General features: G+C 42.2%; 2 protein-coding genes across 3 annotated transcripts in view; one reads left to right on the forward strand and one right to left on the reverse strand.

The window, feature by feature from the left end:
• The window catches only part of LOC119482086 (nephronectin-like), an 18,267-nt gene extending 14,970 nt beyond the window's left edge, over nucleotides 1-3,297 (reverse strand). The window contains exons 1-4 of the mRNA XM_037759488.1: nucleotides 2,697-3,297; nucleotides 2,484-2,665; nucleotides 2,380-2,452; nucleotides 2,107-2,187 (exon numbers count right to left, since the gene is read on the reverse strand). Of these exons, the coding sequence (XP_037615416.1) occupies nucleotides 2,107-2,183 (77 nt within the window). The 5' untranslated portion in view covers nucleotides 2,184-2,187; nucleotides 2,380-2,452; nucleotides 2,484-2,665; nucleotides 2,697-3,297. The remainder of the gene's footprint in view (nucleotides 1-2,106; nucleotides 2,188-2,379; nucleotides 2,453-2,483; nucleotides 2,666-2,696) is intronic.
• A 1,264-nt stretch (nucleotides 3,298-4,561) lies between these two features.
• Nucleotides 4,562-14,609, forward strand: LOC119481743 (atrial natriuretic peptide receptor 1-like). Of its 2 annotated transcripts, XM_037758922.1 has the most exons (23): nucleotides 4,562-4,999; nucleotides 5,290-5,401; nucleotides 5,825-5,957; nucleotides 6,080-6,212; nucleotides 6,326-6,427; nucleotides 6,748-6,850; nucleotides 7,060-7,205; nucleotides 7,313-7,385; nucleotides 8,495-8,639; nucleotides 10,110-10,196; nucleotides 10,278-10,421; nucleotides 10,539-10,660; nucleotides 11,373-11,511; nucleotides 11,680-11,728; nucleotides 11,814-11,915; nucleotides 12,032-12,151; nucleotides 12,247-12,340; nucleotides 12,508-12,595; nucleotides 12,704-12,843; nucleotides 12,935-13,087; nucleotides 13,170-13,268; nucleotides 13,404-13,495; nucleotides 13,806-14,609. In XM_037758922.1, the coding sequence occupies exons 1-23, from the start codon at nucleotides 4,673-4,675 to the stop codon at nucleotides 13,989-13,991; spliced, it is 2,889 nt and encodes a 962-aa protein (XP_037614850.1). In that variant the 5' UTR covers nucleotides 4,562-4,672; the 3' UTR covers nucleotides 13,992-14,609. The 2 variants fall into 2 exon arrangements, with proteins under 2 accessions (XP_037614850.1, XP_037614851.1); XM_037758923.1 differs by having other exon boundaries at nucleotides 4,562-5,401.
• The last annotated feature ends 4,283 nt before the right edge of the window (nucleotides 14,610-18,892 follow it).

Raw genomic sequence — 18,892 nt, forward strand, 5'->3', positions numbered from 1 at the left:
TCCTCTCTGTTTCCACTCCCTCCACATACTTTCTCTCTGCTGCTGTGTGCTCTTCCCCCTGTTATCCATCACTCTATCTACCACTCTATCCACCAATCTATCTACCATACTATCTACCATACTATCTACCACTCTATCCACCAATCTATCTACCATACTATCTACCACTCTATTCACCATACTATCTACCATACTATCTACCACTCTATCTACCACACTATCTACCATACTATCTACCATACTATCCACCACTCTATTCACCATACTATCTACCACTCTATCTACCATACTATCTACCATACTATCTACCATACTATCTACCATACTATCCACCACTCTATTCACCATACTATCTACCACTCTATCTACCATACTATCTACCATACTATCTACCATACTATCTACCATACTATCTACCACTCTATCTACCACACTATCTACCATACTATCTACCATACTATCTACCATACTATCTACCATACTATCTACCACTCTATCTACCACACTATCTACCATACTATCTACCATACTATCCACCACTCTATTCACCATACTACTACCATACTATCTACCATACTATCTACCACTATCTACCATACTATCTACCATACTATCTACCATACTATCTACCATACTATCTACCACTCTATCTACCACTCTATCTACCATACTATCTACCATACTATCTACCATACTATCTACCACTCTATCTACCGTACTATCTACCATACTATCTACCATACTATCTACCATACTATCTACCATACTATCTACCACTCTATCTACCATACTATCTACCACTCTATTCACCATACTATCTACCACTCTATCTACCATACTATCTACCACTCTATTCACCATACTATCTACCATACTATCTACCATACTATCCACCACTCTATCTACCATACTATCTACCATACTATCCACCACTCTATCTACCATACTATCTACCACTCTATTCACCATACTATCTACCATACTATCTACCATACTATCTACCACTCTATCTACCATACTATCTACCACTCTATCTACCATACTATCTACCACTCTATTCACCATACTATCTACCACTCTATCTACCATACTATCTACCACTCTATTCACCATACTATCTACCATACTATCTACCATACTATCCACCACTCTATCTACCATACTATCTACCATACTATCCACCACTCTATCTACCATACTATCTACCACTCTATTCACCATACTATCTACCATACTATCTACCATACTATCCACCACTCTATCTACCATACTATCTACCACTCTATTCACCATACTATCTACCATACTATCTACCATACTATCTACCACTCTATTCACCATACTATCTACCATACTATCTACCATACTATCTACCATACTATCCACCACTCTATCTACCATACTATCTACCACTCTATTCACCACTCTATCCACCACCCGTTCTTTATGAATGAATAGATATTAATGTGGTCAGTATTCCCTCGTTAGTCTGATTAAACTAATAATCTTTATTCTCTCTAACTCTAGTCGGACCCTTTCTCTCCGTATATATGGAACAAACTGCCGGTCGGCTGCAACTCTCAACTCTTTTCTTTTTATCAATCATTTCTTACCCTGTCTCTTCTATTCTGGTGTTTTCTGATTTGAGCTGGTTTTATTTTCTATTCTCTTCGATGTATAAATGTTCTTTAGAACGTGTTTCTTCTTCACGTGTTTCTTCTTCACGTTGTCTCGCTGCTTTAAATGTTTGACATTGTCTCGTTGTTGTAATGTCCTCTACAACTAAACCTGAGCCACAACTAAACCTGAGCCACAACCAGCAGGACCGGTTTAGAAACACCATAAAGTCTGTTTAACACCACACACACATTACAGTCCATATTATATCATGTAATATCATATGATATAACATACACACATTACAGTCCACTATAATATGATATCATATGATATAACATACACACATAGATAGAGGTCTGTCTGCAGGCGGACCTTAGTGTTTGTTTTTATTCATTATTAATTATTAAGGTCACAATAAAACCTCTCCTGATCTACTAAAAGTGTTAAATATGAAATATAAGTAATATCAGTAATAAGAGAACCAACCTGTCATAGTCCAGCTGCTGGCCCCGGATCCACACACAGAACCAGTAGAGCAGAACCAGGCTGACCCGGATCAGCATCCTCCTTTAGTCCAGGAACACAAACAGGATCCAGGTCAGTCCACTTATCCCCCTGCAGTCCAGTCCAGTCCAGTCCGGTCCGGTCCAGTCCAGTCCGGTCCGGTCCGGTTCGGTCCGACCCGGGACGAACAACAAGCCTCTATCCACCACCTCTGGTAGCAGTGTGGAAACAGCAGCACATAGAACCGGTACCCACACCAGAAAGGACGGAACCAGAGGATGAGACCGCCGCTAGAACTTTCTCAGAGAGTAGAACGTTCCAGTAGAACCTTCTCAGAGAGTAGAACATTCCAGTATAACCTCCTCGGAGAGTAGAACGTTCCAGTAGAACCTCTAGAACCTCCTCAGAGAGTAGAACGCTCCAGTAGAACCTCTAGAACCTCCTCAGAGAGTAGAACGCTCCAGTAGAACCTCCTCAGAGGGTAGAACGTTCCAGTAGAACCTCTAGAACCACCTCAGAGAGTAGAACGTTCCAGTAGAACCTCCTCAGAGAGTACAACGTTACAGTAGAACCAGTAGAACCTCCTCAGAGAGTAGAACGTTCCAGTAGAACCTCTAGAACCACCTCAGAGAATAGAACATTCCAGTAGAACCTCCTCAGAGAGAAGAACGTTCCAGTAGAACCTCCTTAGAGAGTAGAACGTTCCAGTAGAGCCTCTAGAACCTCCTCAGAGAGTAGAACGCTCCAGTGGAACCTCCTCAGAGTAGAACGTTCCAGTAGAACCTCTAGAACCTCCTCAGAGAGTAGAACGTTCCAGTAGAAACAGTAGAACCTTCTCAGAGAGTAGAAAGTTCCAGTAGAACTTCTAGAACCTCCTCAGAGAGTAGAACGTTCCAGTAGAACCTCCTCAGAAAGAAGAACGTTCCAGTAGAACCTCCTCAGAGAGAAGAATATTGCAGGAGAACCTCCTCAGAGAGTAGAAAAAGTTCCAGTAGAACCTCTAGAACCTCCTCAGAGAGTAGAACGTTCCAGTAGAACCTCCTCAGAAAGAAGAACGTTGCAGTAGAACCTCCTCAGAGAGTAGAAAAAGTTCCAGTAGAACCTCTAGAACCTCCTCAGAGAGTAGAACGTTCCAGTAGAACCTCCTCAGAGAGAAGAACATTGCAGGAGAACCTCCTCAGAGAGTAGAAAGCTCCAGTAGAACCTCCTCAGAGAGTAGAAAAAGTTCCAGTAGAACCTCTAGAACCTCCTCAGAGAGTAGAACGTTCCAGTAGAACCTCCTCAGAGAGAAGAACATTGCAGGAGAACCTCCTCAGAGAGTAGAAAGCTCCAGTAGAACCTCCTCAGAGAGCAGAACGTTCCAGTAGAACGTTGCAGTAGAACGTTGCAGTAGAACGTTGCAGTAGAACGTTGCAGTAGAACTCGAGCCGTCAGATTGACGTGAACATCTCGCGCTGATTGAAACAAAGTAACAGAGTAACAGTCAGATTCTCCGCGGTGGTTCGCTTGGCGTCGCGCGCGCACGAACGTTCTGTCTGAAGCGTGCACTCACTGGTTGGTTAGTGGCTGGTGTCGCGTGCCGGTGGAAACCGGGGGGGGTGGTCTGTTGTGACGTAAACACAGGTGAATGGGTAGCGTGCGCGTGAGAGCGTGCGCGTGAGAGTGTTCACTCATGTTGAGTGTAAACTGCTCGAGCTCATTAGTCCGGAAACGAAGCTGCTGATCATCAACACTGACACGATCCACTCTGGTATGGAGGACGGAACCTGCCAAACAAATAAAAAAAATCAATCAAGTCCTCTGAATAAATATGTCATGAAATGTAGCAAAAATAATATTAAAATGAATGTAGTCATTCATTAATTGATAAAATGTGACATAAACTAATATTTCTGTTTTAATTTGCTTCTTTATTTATTTACCTTATTTATTTACTTACTCTTCTGTTTAGTGTTCCCTTTTAGATATTTATGTTTTTATACATTTTTAAATTACTTAATATATTTTTGCTTACATTTTTTATTTATTTATTGTTTGTGCATTTATTTATTGATTTTTGCATTTATTTTTGTACTTATTTATTTTTGTACTTATTTATTTTTAAATGTGAGTATTTATTTATTTATGTATTTGTACATTTATTTATTAATTAATTAATTAATTTATTTATTCATTCATGATTTTCACTCTGCATTTCACCCGTTATTTATTTCTGTATTCTTTTCTTTATACATTTCTGCCTCGATATGCAAATGAGGGGGCTGTCACTCAACATTAAAAAATAAATATGAAAATAAATAAAAATAAATAAATACATAAATAAAAATGAATGCAAAAATGCAAAAGTACATAATTAAATAAATAATGCAAAAATAAATAAATTCCTTAAAGGGAACATTAAACAGAAGAATAAATAAATAAGGGAATTAATAGAAAGATAAATAAATAAAGAAGTAAATTATTTAGATTAATTTTATCAATTAATTAATGGCAACATTTATTTTTTAAATATTTTTGCTACATTTAAAATTGTATTTATTTATTGATTATGACAGTATTATTAAACAGATGTGCAGTAGCAGTGTTTCACCACCAGAGGTCAGTGAACGTCTCACCAGGCTCTCTCTCTCTCTCTCTCTCTAGTCTGTCTTTCCTCTCTCTACCTCCTCTCTTCTTCCTCTCTCTACCTCCTCTTCTTCCTCTGCTGCTCTACTCATCAGTCTGGACTCCACCGCTCAGAGGTTACACATGTCCACCTGTCTGTCTGTCTAACCTGTCTGTCTGTCTGTCTGTCTGTCTGTCTCTCTGTCTTTCTGTCTTTCTGTCCTTCAGCAGCAACATGAAGAAAAGGCAAAGCTTTTGGTTTCTGCTCTGGGTAAGACTTCATATCTGCTTTTAGTGTTCATTCAGTCATTAAATCTGTAAATTATTAATTATTATTGTTTCCTTTATTTAATTACTTTACTCTGAAAATCTTTAATATAATTTAAAATACATCTTAATGATTTTATTTTACTGGATATAATGTTGTCTCTGTCACCGTCTCCTCTTCTTCAGCATGATTTAAATTTATTGATCTATCTACTATATTACTGATCTGCTGTATTATTGATCTATTGTACTATTGGTGGACTGTGAGTCATTCGTTGTTGTTGTTGTTTCCAGATGTGTGTCAGCTGCGTCGGTCCGGCGTGTTGTTGGCACGACCTGGACAACAGCGAGTACGACTGCTGGCCGCTGGACGAACCCAACGAATACAACATGATCAAGTGTGGAGGTCGGACAGCTGATGTTATACTGAATATGTTATACTGTATATATATATATATATATATATATATATATATTTATATATAAATATATATATAAAAAATTAAAAATAAATATATAACATTTTTTATTAAATGTATAAAAAGTAAATATATAAAAACTAAAAGGGAAAATTAAACAAAAGAGTAAATAAATAAGGGAACAAATACAAAATTAAATGAATAAAGAAGCAAATTAAAACAGAAATATCAATTCATGTTACATTTTATCAATTAATTAATGGCTACATTTATTTAATATATTATTTAATGACATATTTATTTATTTATTTATTGAATCATTTATTTTTTATTTTGGCAGGTTCCATCCTCCATACATCATAAGTGAATTAAACACAGGTTGTTGTCTGATAGTCTAACCTCTCTCTCAGGTCTGGAGATGGCCTGGGTGGTCCGGCCTCCAGAGACGGTGAAGAGCGGCGAGGCGTTCTATGTCACGTACTCGGTAACGGCCGGAGACTCTTTCTACCAGTGGGCTGTGGAAAACCACATCTTCACAAACAGGTTAATACATCCGCTACACTGGTTATACTGGTTTAGACTTCTTTACACTGGTTATAGTTCTACTGGGATCCAGACTGGATCTTAACCTGGTCTGGTCTGGTCTGGTCCGTCTGTGTGTTTAGTTCCATATTAAACGCCGAAGCAGCTCGGAGGTTTTGTGAACATCTCGACTGTCCGGCCAACTGGAAAGACGCCGACGGAGAAAACTGCTGCATCCATCACGCCAACATCCACTCCTGTCCGCTGGGACACATGGTACATACCGGGAGATTTATCTGCTCCGTCAGAGTTTAAAGGTGCAGTGTGGAGGATCTGGTGGTGAGGTTCAGTTTATTTAAAAGTGCCGCTAATAATAAACCACCTTTCAGACAGAGAGTATCTGCGGTCCCTGGATACCTGACGATGGGAAAATCTTCACACACACCCTCTCTACCGCCGGCAAGATGACCCAGACCAACTGGACCGCCAAGGTACCAGATTATCTGTACAACCAGGAGGCCGTTTGTTTTAAAGGCCAAACTTTATTAAGTCAATGCTACAACAGACTAATCTTTCCTAAATGTACGTAAAAAGCCTGACATTCATTTATATGCAGACGATACACTGCTTTATAACACCAATGTTTCTACCTCTCCTCCTTATGTTAAGTTCTTGAGGCTAATTTGCACCATAAAGGATCAATCATTAAACTCCCCTACAGATTAATCACCCAGCTTTAGTAAAGACAAACTCCTAAATTCAGATACTCTGCTGTTAAACTCCGTGACCTACCCATCACTCTGTCTGGCAGGTGGTTCTGATGCACTCTGGTTTAACCTCGCTCATCGCTCACATACGAGTCGGTCTCATGCAGGTCGCTCTGGAGGCCAAAAGCACCGTGCAGCCGGCTGTAGGTAAGTGATGGTGGTGTATGTTGACCTTCTACTTCCTGGCGTGACTATAGAAAACAAATACAACAACAACAAAGGTAGATAACCAAACCAGGGCGATGCTAACTTCCTGTTAGCCTACAGAGATACGTCATCCCTGCAGCGCTCTATTGTTCCGGTAGTCTCTCCGCTCAAAAAACATGAACAAGTATCTCCTCTGTCTCCCGTCTAAGTGTGTGGTGATGGCGTCTGCGAGGAGGCGGAGCTTTGCTCCACCTGTTCAGCTGACTGTGGTGAATGCCCGATGACCCCGACCACCAAGCTGGCCATCGGCCTGCCGCTCAGCCTGCTCTGTCTCTGCTTCTGTCTGACCGCCGTGGTGAGAACTCAACACAACAACAACACACGCTAACAGAAACGCTGACAAATAAACATTAAGCACCAACCCACTGATAAGAACCTGACCGGTCCATCTGTCTGCTGTAGTGGCTGAGGTACCAGAAACAGAAGCTTCTGTGGGACGAGAGCTGGATCATCGACTTCACTAAGATAAAACAAGGTAATGCGTTTCTGAAAACATTTAATGAGAGAAATAGTCCTGCAGTTGATGAATCTGTCTTTATTTTAGATCAACAGCTAGTTTAACAGTTTCTAGGGAGTTTCCAGAGACGGCGATTCGCGCTGGACGCCTTCGATTTGCATAAAGTAGCCTATGTAACTTACCCATTAACCCTATTATACGCCGCTTTTCGCGTGTCATTTGCACGCCACGCAAACGTCTGCAGTTAAGTTAAGGCAAGACAAATATTTAGTTAAGATAAGGGAAAACGTCATGGCTGGGCTTAAAATAAGTACGTAAACTAAATAAAACGTACGGAAAAAACATAATGGTACTGTCCACAGGGGCGTTTTTTTATCGCCTCGCTTCTCAGCGTTGGACACTTGATGAGCTGCCACTAGACACCTGATTGGACGAACTCTTCCCCTCGTGGGCTGCTGCTCCCAGCTTTGAAACCGGAACCAACATGGCGGCTCATTTGGAACGTTCTTCTCTTATAGAATAGTTCACCAAAATGTGTTTCTGAAAACATTTTATGTAGAAATAGAAATCCAGTTGATGAATCTGTCTTTATTTTAGATCTAGATTTTAGAAATATAACTAATTTTCGTGACAAGAAAGTTTCCAAACGAGCTGCCATGTTGGTTCCGGTTGCAACCACATGGCCACGAACAGCGGTCTGCTGGTTGAAATTCTATGTCTTTAACTCGGAGCGTAGCATATTCACGTAGATGCGTTTACATTGCAGTCAGTACCCTATAAACTACATGGCGTATAAATGGCACGCCGAAAGCAACAAAGGCGTTGTTATTGCTCGCTAAATGACGAATGGTACGTGTCTACAGGGGCGTTTTTAATGGCGAGGGATTGCCGAGGCTGTGGACACGAACCATGAAACTGGAAACAGATCTGGTCTCAACAGGTCTAAAACGGATGGCTTCAAACTGGTTTAAATGGGTCTGAAACGTGTCTGTGACCATTAAAAAGAAGGAATCCAACAAGCGTCCTGTTGACGTTTGCTGTTAAACTCAGATCAGGTGATTCTTAATGATGTCATGATGCCGTTAGAAACCCCTTATCTACCTCTCTCTCTGTTTGTTTGTGTATAGATCAGGAGGCTCGTATGACCATGGGCAGCATGATGAGTGTACCGGTGGGGAACAGCGACAGTAACACCAGCTGTGTGACGGCTCTCAGCTGCTATACGGGACAACCAGGGACCCGGAAAACACCCTTCACCTGCACCGGGATATAGTACGCCCACCTGTCTGACAGCAGTAGTAGTTAGGAGTTACAACCAGGGCTAGGTTTGATATGGGGCGACCTCTGGCTCACCCGGTAGAGCGTGCGTCCCATAGAGGCCGATCCGAGGAGATAGATGATATCGGCATATCTAGATGCTCCAATAAAACCCCCAAAAAAACTCTTTCTTTCGATACTATTGCAGATACAACGCCTTATTTGACTGAAACAGTACTTTTCAAACAAAAGAAACCAAAGATGTCAAATGTAAAATGGAGTTTAAAGAGTAATCCAAAACCCAGCCCCAACTTAGGACCCAATGTCGGGGTGCATGATAAGCATGATGCCTCGTTGGGGACATTTCTATTAATTCCCTTAAAAAAAACTGTAATATACAGTCACACTAAAGTTACGATGAAAAACTGACTAGTGTCAAGCTGCTGTGGTTGTGATTAGGGCTGTCAATCCATTAAAATAGTTAATATTGATTAATTGCAAATTAATCAGAGGTTCAAGGGACCCCTTTGAAAATGGCGATGACAGTTTTTCCTCGCCAAAATTGGGCGTCCTCACATTAACATAGGGATATGTCATCAGCATATTGGTGAATCAGAGCTATAAATAGACACACGGATACAGTATGAAGTACACATACTGCCAGTATATATAGCTAGTATGACATGGTTGGTACCGATGGATTCATCAGGTTGTCTAGTTTCATATGATACGATATCCAGTATTCACTCTAGCTTTAAAACTGAGTCTGTTACCACCTAAAAATCACAAGTTGTGTTAATGCGTTAAAGAAATTGTTGGCGTTAAAACAAATTTGCATTATTATCACGTTACCTTTGACAGCCCTATGTTATAGAACTTATAAAATAACAATTACTGTAGTATGGTAGATTACAGTATGTTGAATTCAAGTCAAGTCACTTTGGTCAAGTTGACCAAAATACTTCAACGAAAGATAAAACAACTGCTGTACAACAAGTACTTGTACTTTTACAGAGATATAAAGTTGTGTATCATCTACGTAACACTTTAACTAGTAACTAGTCTCTACTCTAGTTTCATATGATACCAGTATCTTCACTCTAGCTTTAAAACTGAGCCGCTACAACCTGAAAATGACAAGTTTCTTTAATACGTTAAAGACATTACTGGCGTTAAAACACATTTGCATGTAGCTTTGACGGATCTAAAACGTACGCTTTTTCGCCGCGCAGTATTCAAGTGCGACGAAGAACACAGTCGGTGGGTAGTGGCCTTTTATCTCCTCTTACTGGCCCGCCGAGCGCTGTTGTCGTGTAGACGGAGATATATTTTGTGAACCAGAATTTTGTTTTTTAGGGGAAAAATATTGATTTTCAAAAATATCCGCATACATGTAAACTCCAGGAAGCCTCGGATTATTCTTAGATCTACAGACACACACAAAGTTCTCCCGTGATGAAGATTAAATCTGATTTCCTTGTCCAGTGACGGCAGGACGGTGGCCATCAAGAGGATCCAAACAAAGACCTTCTCTCTGTCCAAAACCGTCAGACAGGAAGTCAAACAAGTCAGGTAACAACCACTCATCGTCCTCATCGTATACGACCCTCGTATCTCCATCATGGTATTCTGACTCTCTCTCTCTTCCTCCAGAGAGCTCGACCACCCCAACCTCTGTAAGTTTATCGGCGGGTGTGTTGAGGCGCCTAACGTTGCCATAGTGACGGAGTACTGCCCAAAAGGAAGCCTTAACGACGTTCTTCTTAACGAGGAGGTCCCTCTTAACTGGGGCTTCAGGTAGACACGCTAAGCATATTAAAATGTGTTTTAGCTGTCACTGTGTGGGACTAATAATTAAAGAAACAGGTTTCATGGATAAGAAAAATAAATAATCCCCGGTTTTATCCATTCCAGGTTCTCGTTCGCTACGGACATCGCCAGAGGGATATCGTACCTCCACCAACACCGGATCTGTCACGGCCGACTCAAGTCTCTGAACTGTGTCTTAGACGACCGCTGGGTCTGCAAAATAACAGGTGATGGCGATCTGTGCTGTACTTTAATACAACACATTCATATACAACCCCTCTAGCGTTACTGTTGGACGGACCGGGGACGGCGTGTCAATACACGCTCGTTACACGCATAGTGTCCTATCAAAATAAACTTCTGTGTTCACAAGAAGTTTAGGTCACTAAGTTAGGGTTAGGAAACGGTCGTGGTTGACGTTAACTGACGTGATTCACGGGACAAATAAGTGAACGTTACTTTTAGTTTCACACGGGACACGGACAGTGGATTACGAAGCCGGGGCAGGGGGGTAATATTCAAAGAAAAAACTCTGAATTTCTGAATTTAAAGTAAATAAATTCACAAGAAAAACACTCAGACATTCTCTTAGATTGAAGTGGTACATTTACAGGGAAAAAGGAACCACATGGCTTCACTTTGCAGGGATGGATCAACCTCATCACACCACAGCCGCCGGCGTTAATATGCATAATACACGGCAAGCGACGGCGTGAGTGGACGGTGATGAACTGACCTAAAATAAAATAATCTCATCATTTAGTATTTAATAAAACAAGCACTGGATTGGACGCCACTATTAGGGAACATATTGTTTTCAGAGAATACAGAACGATGCTAATATTAGCTTATTAGTAGATTTACAGCATCTGATTTCCCGGACACTGATTGGACGCCGTTATTGTCTGGTTTTGATTGACACGTGGTCTGTCCTGTCAGATTACGGGCTGAGGTTGTATCGCCGGGACGACGGCGCCGAGCCTCTTTCCACCTATCAGCAGAGACTCTTGGAGGTGTACATGCCGCCGGAGTTTCATAACTCCAACATGGAGCCGACGCTGGCCGGAGACGTGTTCAGGTACACATGAACTGGTTTCTGTCACGTAGGGGGGCCGGACCTTAACCAGAACCAAGGCATGCTGAAGGGTTGTGTGTTTATATTAAGGCTGTCAAAGTTAACGCCATAATCACACGTTAGCCTAAATTAAATACACATTTCACCTTTAACCTCTCCATGTTTTCACAGTTATTCCATCATCCTGCTGGAGATTGCCACTCGCAGTGACCCCGTCCCAGTAAGTGTCCCAGTCTGACTGGTTGATGTCAGGTCAGCGGTTAAATGAAGGATAAATCAATAATAACTAAATGAATACGTTGCAGGCGGAGGAGTCCAGCCTGGAGAGCGCCTGGTGTCCTCCTCTACCGGAGCTGATCTCCAGTAAAGCCGACAGCACCTGCCCCTGTCCTGCCGACTACGTAGAGGTACTCCATTGGGATTAGAACTAGACTGAAGATACCGGTATCATCTGATGAATAGTTCACACTGAACTGTCTGAACCTTTTCTGCCGTCCTTTTTGTCCCCTGCGTGTTTCCGTAGCTGATCCGGCGATGTCGCTCTCACAACCCCGTCCACCGACCCACCTTCGAACAAATCAGGAAGTTTGTTAACCGGATCAACCCGATCAAAGTCAGCCCCGTGGACATGATGATGAACCTGGTAACAGAGACACCACATTACTCACAGTAGCACAACCTGCAGCGTCAACATCTGGTTTAGATTTCTGTTGATCCTGATGAAGCTGTTTGTTCCAGATGGAGAAGTACAGTAAACATCTGGAGGTGTTGGTGGCTGAGAGGACTCAGGATCTGATGCACGAGAAGCAGAGGACCGACCGGCTGCTTTACAGTACGACACACACTGTTTAGCCTCCAGCTAATGTTAGCCCACTGCTAGCATTAGCCTCCAGCCTTTCCTTTGTTTAGCCTCCAGCTAACACCGTGATGTCATCATTATGCAGATGATGTAGTTCTCTACAGAGCAGTAGTCAGAGTCTTCCTGTGTTTGTGCTGCAGGTATGCTTCCTAGACAGGTAGCTGATGACCTGCGGCAGGGCAAACCGATGCAGGCTCAGAGCTACGTCAGCGCCACCATCTTCTTCAGGTACGGCAGACAGGAAGTGACTCCCGTTATCAGACTGTGTGTTAAAGTGTGGAGTCTAAAGTGTGTGTGTGTGTGTGTGTGTGTGTGTGTGTGTGTGTGTGTGTGCAGTGACATCGTGGGCTTCACTCAGCTGTCCAGCAGCAGCACTCCTTACCAGGTCGTGGACTTCCTCAACAAGCTCTATACGACGTTCGACGACATCATCGACAACTACGACGTCTACAAGGTGGAGACCATCGGAGACGCCTGTGAGTGAAACAAACACACACACACACATCAAACCGCCGCCTCCTGAACCGGCATCGTAACCTTGATTCACCGCTGTGTGTGGTCGTGTAGACATGGTGGTGTCCGGCGTCCCCATTGAGAACGGGATCCTCCACGCCGCCGAGATCGCCAGCATGGCTCTGGACCTGGTGGGCGTCTGTCGCACCTTCAGGATCCCCCACAAGCCCGGCACGCAGCTGCAGATCCGAGCCGGGATACACTCCGGTACCACACACACACACACGGGTTCTCAACGGTAGCCGCCGTTATCAGCCGTGATGATGATGATGATGTGATGTCTCTGTAGGTCCGGTGGTGGCGGGCGTCGTGGGGACCAAGATGCCTCGGTACTGTCTGTTTGGAGACACGGTGAACACGGCGTCCAGGATGGAGTCCACCAGCCTCGGTAAACCTCCACCACCCACACCGCTCGGGTTCATACTCAACTGTACTTGTACCACAGTATCTCTACTCTGTAAAACCACAGGTACTCTGTGGTATTAGTACTCTGTGGTATTAGTACTTCTGCTTGTGTTCTCAGCCCTGAAGATCCAGTGCAGCTCTAGTACGTTCTACCTGCTGGAGGAGATCGGAGGCTACCTGCTGGAGTGCAGAGGAACGCTGCAGGTCAAGGTGAGCTGCAGGGAGCAGTGGGAGGACTGGGAGCACTGGGAGGACTGGGAGGACTGGGAACACTGGGAGGACTGGGAGTACTGGGAGGACTGGGAACACTGGGAGGACTGGGAGTACTGGGACCACTGGGAGGACTGGGAGGACTGGGAACACTGGGAAGACTGGGAGGACTGGGAGGACTGGGAGCACTGGGAGGACTGGGAGGACTGGGAACACTGGGAGGACTGGGAGTACTGGGAGGACTGGGATCACTGGGAGCACTGGGAGGACTGGGAGCTGCCCAGTAACAGTGTGATCGTGTCTCTAACAGGGGAAGGGAGACATGGTGACTTACTGGTTGGAGGGGAAGAAGACGTCTCTGGTCTCCAAGGACGACAGGACCACCAGACCCGTCACCACGGAGACGGAGGCGGAGGCGGAGGCGGAGGCAGGCGCGGAGCTGTACTCGTCCATACCGGGGTTCCTGGGCGACGACGACCTCCTGGACCCGGCCTGACCCGTTGGTGTTCCTGAAGTATAATATCCACATACTTTACTTTACTTGAGTTTTTTCATTTATGCTGCTTTCTCCTAATAATAATAATATTGTATTTTTACCACATTAATCTGACGTTTGACTTTGAAAACACATCAACCGTTTATAAAATATAAGTTATATAATATATGTTTCAGTTGAGTTCTTGTGTATGTTCAGTCTTTAATGTTCACGTTGTTGTCGGAGATGTAGAATATATATGTTATATATTTATATATATAGAAATATTCACGCCTGCTTTTAATGCTAATTAATTTGTGTTTTCTAAAATTACTTTTTTTCATAATTCCAGTGAAGCAAACTGTTTTTATTCCTTCTCTTTAGTTTCTGAAACATTTTTAAACAATTGATTTACATTAAATAAATATATATATTCTCACTGCAACAACAGATTTATTAATAAAAAATAATATTTATATAATATATCAAGTGATTATCAGTTCAGTAGTTCCCTGATTGATTATTGATTATTGATATGTGTGTATCTGTGTGTTATTAACGGGTTTATTGATCCACTGTTGGAGGAAAATGTGTTTAAATGTTGAATTTTCACCAGAAAACATTAAAAGAGAAAATCAGGACGGTGTCGGATATTCTGTCTTTACATTCATCTGGATTATAACAACAACAACATAATATAATATCATATCATATCATATCATATCATATCATATCATATCATATAACATAATACAATACACTATAATATGATATAATATATTATAATAATATAATATAATAATATAATATATATAGTCTGGATGTTTTCAGGCTCTGTAACTCGCCTGCTGGCAGCGTACTGTTGTATTAATATTCATGTGTCGAGGTGCAGCAGATGGATGGAGGGATGTTTACCCGGTAACACGACAACAGACAGACGAGTGGATCTCCTCCAGTTGTTCTGCTCTCTCTCACTAATCAATCACTTCTATTGACTGTTATTATTAGATCAATATCCTGACAGACTGAATCTCAGTATCACTGAGACCCCCAGCAGACGTTTAGTTATTCATGCATTTATTTCTTTGTTTACTTTTTAAATGTACATATTTTACGTATTTATTTATTTATAAATGTATGATTTTCCTTCTGCATTTCACCGCTTATTGATCTCCCCAAACTTATTTCTGTATTCTTTTCTTTACACATTTCTTTATGCATTTCTGCCTCATTATGCAAATGAGGGGGCTGTTACTCAACATTTAAAAATAAATACAAAATGAATGCAAAAATAAATAAATAATGAATGCAAAAATAAATACATATATTTAAAAATAAATACATAAATAATTTATTTTGCATTTATTTTTTATTAAAAAAAAAATACAAATTAAACGCAAAAAATAATAACACATAAATAAATGAAAAGGGGAAAATTAAACAGAAGAGTAAATAAATAATCATAAAAAAATCAATTTATGTCACATTTTATTAATTAATTAATGGCTACATTTATTATTAATATTATTTTTGCTTCCATAGTTAGTTTAAAATCACATTATATATTTAATGTGAGTGTTTTATGGGCTCATCTGCCGGAGGAGGAGGTTCAATACGAGCACAGCTGCACAAGGCAGCTCTTCATAAAACACTCACACACTCACACACACACACACACACACACAGAAACTCACGCACACACTCACTCACACACACATTCACTCACTCACTCACAGAGGGCTCAGGTGTGTGAGTGTTCAGAAACATCCACGTTGAATATTTGAACTCTGTATGATATCAATAACTCTGTTAAATCTCAACCATCACTTTATTATGAACAAACTCTCTAATGACAATAAACACACACACACACACACACACACACACACACACACACACACACACACACACACACACACACACACACACACACACACACACTATACTTTATACTGTATATAAACCCCTTTATATTATATGAACTATATCATCAGTTAAACGATCAGTCAGTGGATTATTCATTATGATTATTGATCTACAGGTTATGTTAGTGATTGATTATTGATCTCTAGGTTATGTTAGTGATTGATTATTGATCTCTAGGTTATGTTAGTGATTGATTATTGATCTCTAGGTTATGTTAGTGAATGATTATTGATCTCTAGGTTATGTTAGTGATTGATTATTGATCTCTAGGTTATGTTAGTGATTGATTGATTATTGATCTCTAGGTTATGTTAGTGAATGATTATTGATCTCTAGGTTATGTTAGTGATTGATTATTGATCTCTAGGTTATGTTAGTGATTGATTATTGATCTCTAGGTTATGTTAGTGATTGATCGTGGGGATATGAGAGCTGTAGTTTATTAGAGCAGCGTGATGAGAGGAGAGGAGCAGAGTTTTAATTACAGATGAGAGGACGACTGATTGAAGTGTTTGTGTTAACAGGATGAGTACTCACCGCTCTCTCTCTCTCTCTGAGTGTCTCCATTCACCACGGAGCTCGCTCGCCCCGCTCTCCTCCTCCACCTCTGAACAGATCATTATCATATCTGAGGACACACACATCAAACACACACACACAAACACACACATCAAACACTGTCATTATCAAACACTCAGCTCTCACACACTGAATACATCACACACACACACACACTGAATACATCACACACACACACACACTGAATACATCACACACACACACACACTGAATACATCACACACACACACACACACACTGAATACATCACACACACAGACACAACTCCCGTCTTTGTTCACAGTCAATCTGATTGGATCCTGTAATCGGCCAATCACGGCGCAGGAAACGAGGCTTTCTGGAAAAACTCTTTAATATCAAAGTGAAAACAAATATTACACAAAATAAAACCCATAATCAGAGACGGCTCTCTAATAGAACATCTGGAACATTAAACTAACAGGAAGAGTTAGTAAAACCAAGAACAGTTTGTAATTAACTGAAGGTTGTCTGGTTGTCTGGTCGTCTGGTCGTCTGGTTGTGTGGTTGTCTGGTCGTCTGGTCGTCTGGTCGTCTGGTCGTCTGGTTGTCTGGTCGTCTGGTTGTCTGGTCGTCTGGTCGTGTGGTTGTCTGGTTATCTGGTTGTGTGGTCGTCTGGTCGTCTGGTTGTGTGGTTATCTGGTTGTCTGGTCGTCTGGTCGTGTGGTTGTCTGGTTGTGTGGTTATCTGGTCGTCTGGTTGTCTGGTTGTGTGGTCAGCTGGTTGTCTGGTCGTCTGGTCGTCTGGTCCTGTGTTTACTCTGTTCTGAGAGGTCAGATTAACCCTTTATGAATGGAGTCTGGTGGATTTAAAGACAGCGATACAGCTGTTCAAATATTCCCATCAGAGAGGAAGAGAGGAAGACACGTCTCCTTCAATCGATTATAAAATAGTGTCAGATTAGTTTCTGTCTGAATGTTTGACTCTAGTGGATTATTAGGACATGAAGAAATAACACATTGAATCAGTGAGTGGTTGTAGAGCTGCAGCGGCTCTGATAAACCACCAGAGGTCGCCGTGCTGCCGACGTTAAACCTGCACAGACAGAAGGATGGAGGTTTCAATCGTCCCTCAGCAGAGCGTCCGTCTGGTTTCAGTGGGACATCTGGTCTCAGTTCGGTTCCATTCAGATCCCTTGGTCGGTCTGGAAGCGTTCAGAGGTCCAGCAGGTTCAGTCTTGGAGGAGATCCGGTCTCTACAGGAGTCCCGGTCTCTACGGGAGGTCTGGTCTCTACGGGAGTCCCGGTCTCTACGGGAGGTCCGGTCTCTACAGGAGGTCCGGTCTCTACGGGAGGTCTGGTCTCTACGGGAGTCCCGGTCTCTACGGGAGGTCCGGTCTCTACGGGAGGTCTGGTCTCTACGGGAGTCCCGGTCTCTACGGGAGGTCCGGTCTCTGCAGGAGGTCCGGTCTCTACGGGAGGTCCAGTCTCTACGGGAGTTCCGGTGAGATCTGGTCTCTGCAGGTCTGACCAGTCTGGTCTCTCAGTCTGGAAGAGGTTCCAATATAAACAGTTTAATTGTACGTTTCTATTTTATATTTTAATGTTTTAAACATAAACAAAGAACCCTGATCTGGATCATAAACAAAGAACCCTGATCTGGATCATAAACAAAGAACCCTGATCTGGATCATAAACAAAGAACCCTGATCTGGATCATAAACAAAGAACCCTGATCTGGATCGGCTGTGACGCTGAGAGGAACATTTCAGTCTACAGTTTGCCGTCTTGGTTCGGATTTCGGAGCCTCGGAGTTCTGGTTTCATAAAACTTGCTAATTTTTCCTTTAAGGAAATAAATCCGATCAATAATTATCAGTGGTATAAATCATTCTGTGCTACAGCTGATCAATCCTTCTGTGCTACAGCTGATCAATCCTTCTGTGCTACAGCTGATCAATCCTTCTGTGCTACAGCTGATCAATCCTTCTGTGCTACAGCTGATCAATCCTTCTGTGCTACAGCTGATCAATCATTCTGTGCTACAGCTGATCAATCCGTCCATCAACAGAAAACCAGTCTGAGTATCTGCTGCTTCTCTCTCTGGGACAACTGTTGGTCACATTTGAATAACTTTATTTACATTTTAAAGACCAAACGATGATCGGTGATGAAGTAAAGAGTTAGTCTCAGTCTGGATCACTGATCATTTAACCCCCCCCCATAAAAACACAATCCAGTACGGGCTTCTTCACCTGTATCGGCCGTCCAATGGGCTGTCAGTGCTGCTGCAGGAGGGCGGTCCTCTCCTCCAGCAGCCAATGAGCTGCGATCCTGCTGGCGTAGATCACATAAGACCAGGACAAGACCACCACGGCCAGCAACACCTGAGACACAAGAAGAACAAAGTACAACACATCAGTGACGACACAGAGAGACGTCACCGTGACGATTCACAACA

Source organism: Sebastes umbrosus, chromosome 22 (assembly GCF_015220745.1).
Source record: "Sebastes umbrosus isolate fSebUmb1 chromosome 22, fSebUmb1.pri, whole genome shotgun sequence".
Lineage (NCBI taxonomy): Eukaryota > Metazoa > Chordata > Actinopteri > Perciformes > Sebastidae > Sebastes > Sebastes umbrosus.